The 4,913-nt window shown below is 42.9% G+C and overlaps 1 protein-coding gene across 1 annotated transcript in view; it reads left to right on the top strand.

The window, feature by feature from the left end:
• LOC103582701 (meiosis arrest female protein 1) overlaps window positions 1-4,913 on the top strand; it is a gene marked incomplete at its 5' end in the record, with an annotated part of 16,765 nt that overhangs the window by 7,027 nt on the left and 4,825 nt on the right. Inside the window, 3 exons of the mRNA XM_008564222.1 lie at window positions 2,949-3,185; window positions 3,315-3,434; window positions 4,112-4,287. Coding sequence (XP_008562444.1) covers window positions 2,949-3,185; window positions 3,315-3,434; window positions 4,112-4,287 — 533 coding nt within the window. The remainder of the gene's footprint in view (window positions 1-2,948; window positions 3,186-3,314; window positions 3,435-4,111; window positions 4,288-4,913) is intronic.

Below are 4,913 nucleotides of genomic sequence, written 5' to 3'. Positions count from 1 at the left end.
GTGGGATCCGAACCCTCAGCGGGAGCGCCACCGCACTTCTCAAGCGGCGCACTATACCAGTGTGCCACCGGGCCGGCCCGGAGTATGAATAATTTAAATGTTTGATTTGCAGATTCTCGGAATGGGTTCCAAACGTTTGCTGACGCTTACTCACAGGGCCCAGGTGAAGCGCTTTACTCAAGACTTACTGAAGCTCCTCAAATCCCAGGCCAGCAAGCAGGTTATTGCAAGAGAGTTCTCACAGGCCTATCATTGGTGAGTCGAGAAGAAAAAAAAGAAAGTAAATATTTTAAAATACTTTTTCTTCCCCCAAATATTAAACAGTTGTCTAACTTTTCTATGAAGCATACTTTTGGAAAACTTGTAGTTTATTTTAGCAATGATATTACTCATTCTTCCCCCATTTCCATTGTTAAAATCTAGGTGTTTCTCAAAGGACTGGGATGTCACCAAATATGGTGTTTGTGAGTTAATTGATATTGTGTCAGAGATTCCAGACACAACCATCTGCTTGTCCCAACAAAATAATGAAATGGTGATTTGTATCCCCAAAAGAGGTATGTGACTTACTTTTGCTGGGAAAATGCTATCTCAGTTGTTATTTTAAAATGGAGGGTAACCCTTGGCTTCTGCGTTCTAAAAGCCCTGTAGGTAACCCCCAGCTGATCCAGTTCAGTAGAGAAGTGATCGACTTGTTGAAGAGCCAGCCATCTTGTGTCATACCAATTAGTAATTTCATCCCATCCTATCACCATCATTTTGCAAAGCAGTGCCGAGTATCAGACTACGGATATTCCAAGCTGATTGAATTATTAGAAGCAGTGCCTCATGTGTTGCAGGTAAGGAATGCTAAGGGATTGTTTGTTTAAAGATAGGAATATTCCTCCATGGCTTTGGCTGCTCAGCCAAAGAAACAGGACAGTAGTAACCTAATTCCTAAGAAATCAGTTCTGAACAAAACATCCTGTAGAGGCTTTCTTCATATTGTAGGGAACCTAGACAAGGTGGCTTCTCAATTTTTCAGAAGGCCTCAAGTTTCCAACTTAAAGGAGCTCGTTAGAGGGCTGAGGAGTATTTTACCTCTAATCTCTATAGACTGACCTTTTTCCATCTAGCATCATTCTCTCCAGAATTGTTCATTGTTATAAGGGTTCTGCCTGAACATCCACATGCTTGTATGTTGGTGCCTACATGAGAGTCAAGGGTTTAACCTCTCTTATGAATGAGTTGGAGATGAGTTACTGGGCTGGAGCATAGCAGTGGATCCTATGAAGGCTTTGTCTACCAACTTAGGGTGTTATAATAGCTGCCTACTTGTAAAAATGGCTTGAAAAACTTTAGCTGTCTTTTAGAGACCAAGTTAGTTGTCTGGACTGATAATACACTTTTCATTTCTGTACTCACGACTATTTGGGAGAGGGTGTGCAGGGCCAAAAAAGGGTCCCAGGCAGTTGGGCATCTGTTCCTTTTGACGATCTACATTTTGTTGATTTACAAAATGTAGGTGTTCAAATTGCAGGTATCATATGTAGAGGGAGTTATTCTCTGAGGGCAGTAACAGAAGAGAGCCAGCAAGAAAGTCAGTATCTGTTGAGGTCTTGGAGTATGAATAATTTATTTATTTATTTATTTATTTATTTATTTANGGGCCATTGGAGTAGCAGGGTAGAGAGTTCTCATGGTCTTCTGCACATTTGGAGACTCCCTCTGGAGGGAAGTCAGCTCTGAAGATAAGGCAGTTATTTGCCTACAGGTGATGGTGAAAGACGTAGGAGCAGATAAGATCAGAGGAGAAACAGAGAAGGACGGAATGGATGGAATCCCACCAGGCCAGGGAAGTGGGCAAGAACTCAGAGGTGAGGGTGTTATACAACAATGTGTGGAAAGAGCACATCAGGAGTGTGGGGAGTCACGGGGACTGAGGAAATGGAGGGAGGTTTGGGGATGAGGTGGAGACTGTTGTGACACTAGAGCCATTGCCACAGAGTCCTGTGGGTACAACACAGGATGGAAGGGACTGAGAGACTGGGGCAAAGCAGCAGAAGCAGCTCCTGAGAGCCCAGCTGTCTGCCTTATAGGGGAGGCAGGAGAGCACAAGGCTGAGATGAGGGCACAAGGGAGAATGTACACAGTGCAGGGACAGCACGGAGACTGGTTTTGGTAGAGGGGAGTCTGAGCATGCATGTAGGGCATTGAGATGGAACCACTGGGCAGACAGTAAGATGAGCAGGTAATATTTGTTGAGCACTTACTATAAGCCAACATCCTGTCCATACTTAATCACATTTATTCCTCACATCAACCCTATAAGATAGATGATATCATCATCCCGTTTTACAGATGGAAAAACTGAGGACCAGATTTGTTGTGTAAGTTGACTAAAGTCACACAGGTTGAAGTTGAGTCAGGATGTGAACTTACATCTGTCTGCCTCCAGAGCCTGCTCTGAGTGTGAAAACTACCAATCAGTGGGATGAATGAGGAAGTCTATCTCCGAGGATGTATGGGTCATGCAGTTGAGGCACAGGGGCGGTGAGACGGTGACTGGAAAGGAGTACACTTCTGAGGGTGGAGAGCAGGGATGGTGACAGGTCATGCAGAGGGATTTGGAAGTGGGGGAGATCCAAGTTGAGAGAGGTCATATCAGATAGCTGTCCATCTCAGGAAACTAGGTCATTTATAGAAACTGGGCAAGGGTGTGGGGTGGCTTCCAAATGATATAATCATTGTAATCGGCAGTGGGCCAGAGGTGACTCACAGCAGGTACTAAGCACCACTGGTTTGGTAGTGAATGAATTTGTGGTAGAATTATTCTAATTTTACTTTTGAAGAGATGGACGAATTGTTCTTGGTTATAGCCCTTCATTTAAACAGGACAGGCATTTCTGTATAATCCAAGGAAAACATTCTAAGTCAGCATCTCTCTCTCTCTCTCCTCTTGCTTTTAGGTTTGGACACAAGCTGAATGTGTCAGATCTATATAAATTAACAGACACGGTCACAATCCGTGAACAAGGAAATGGACGTCTGGTGCGTCTCTTACCCAGCAGTCAAGCCCGCCAGAGCCCCTTGGGGTCTTCCCAGTCACATGATGGCTCCTCCACAAATTGCAGCCCAATTATATTTGAAGAGTTAGAATATCACGAGCCTGTCTGCAGACAGCATTGTTCTGATAAGGATTTCAGGTATGCCACCTGTTTTCCTTTAGCAATAACCCTTTTGTGTAAGATCCTGGAACAGCTGTTAGAATTACCTTGTGAACGTTTTAGGCCCCTGAGGAATGTCAGCTGACTGTTTCATTCTCTTTTTTGCAGTGAGCACGAATTTGATCCAGACTCTTACAAGATTCCTTTTGTGATTCTCTCTTTGAAGACATTTGCGCCCCAGGTTCACAGTCTTCTCCAGACCCATGAGGGCACTGTGCCTTTATTAAGGTGAACCATATCAAAGCCGCTTGAAATGTAATGCCTTAGTTCCCCTTTTTATAGAAAGTCTTCCCTCTCTGCCCACATCTCTACCTAAACAAGTATTGTGGAATTCTTCCTAATGTTTTAACGTTGCAGTGAAAGTATATCTGAAATAGCATCCATTCAATCAATATTTCAACAAGGATGTTTGTGCTAAATTTTAAAAACATAAACATGAATAGAACAGTTTCTTTTCCACAAAGAAAAGATATAAGTGCTATAATAGAAATCTGGACGAGTGCTACAAGAGTGCACACAACCTCAAAGACTTGTAAATTTCAAGACCTGAGAGAGAGAAAAATAACCACTCTGTGGGCCATGATGGTAGACAGTGCAAAGGCCAACACAGGAATAAGTGGCCTTAATTCCCCTGATACGTTAAAGCAGATGAGTAACTGACTTGGAATCCAGCCTTATTTTTAACAACATCTGGAAAACTGCCCAGGAATTTCTAGTACCATCAGAACATCTCAAAGAGACCAATGCCATGGTGATTGCCTTTCTGGGAGCTTAATTTTAACTTTCAAACCTAGATTGTGGGCATTGAAGCAGAAATTATTAACAGATACATTAAAGCCTTCTGTTTAGCAGGTGCTTTGCTTTTCCATTACTTTAATTTAACCTTTTTCCCCCCCGCACTTCAGCTTTCCAGATTGTTATGCTGCAGAGTTTGGTGATCTAGAAGTAGTGGAGGAAAACCAAGGGGGTGTTCCCTTAGAACACATCATCACCTGCGTTCCAGGTGTAAACATTGCCACTGCTCAGAATGGCATCAAGGTAGTTAAATGGATTCACAACAAGCCCCCACCTCCCAACACAGGTAGGTGTCAGGTGTTTAGTCCTCCTTAGCTCCTTCCTGTCTACTGTGAGACTCAGAGGAGACTGTTGGCTTTCATCTTAAACAGTAGCACTATTTGTCAAGTGTGAAAGGACCATGGCTGTCTCCTTTGATCTTTTAAAAACTCTGTGTAAAATGCTGAGGGTTTGGCAGAACTAGACTTTTTGAAAGTACCAGCATGATTTATGTAAAAAACTTAAAACCCAAGTTTCACAGTTACAAATCTCTTTAGCTATCTAATTTTGTGATGCTTTTGGCTTGTCAGTTGACTAGCCTTTTAAAAACAGTTTCAAGAATTTAAAGGGAATACCTCAATGCAGATTCATTTTGGTCAACGTTTCTGACTTTGATAAATGTGAAAATAAATTTAACTTTAAATGTAAAGGACTGGAGAATTTGGACCTAGATTTGGGTGTTTCTGAGTTATGGGCATGCCTCAGTTTGCAGGTGTTTAATGCTGCTACCTCTGAACAGCACTTTAAATTGTTGCCTCCTGTACGAGGGCACTTCAAAAAGTTTGTGGAAAAATAGAATGAAAAGGTAATATGAGGGGCCGGCCCGGTGGCGCACTGCTATAGTGCGCTGCTTGGGAAGCGCGGTGGCGCTCC

The sequence above is a fragment of the Galeopterus variegatus genome, unplaced genomic scaffold (assembly GCF_000696425.1).
Source record: "Galeopterus variegatus unplaced genomic scaffold, G_variegatus-3.0.2 Scaffold17427, whole genome shotgun sequence".
NCBI lineage: Eukaryota > Metazoa > Chordata > Mammalia > Dermoptera > Cynocephalidae > Galeopterus > Galeopterus variegatus.
The sequence above is the reverse complement of the archived record's forward strand: the minus strand, read 5'-3'. Positions and strand labels throughout refer to the sequence as shown.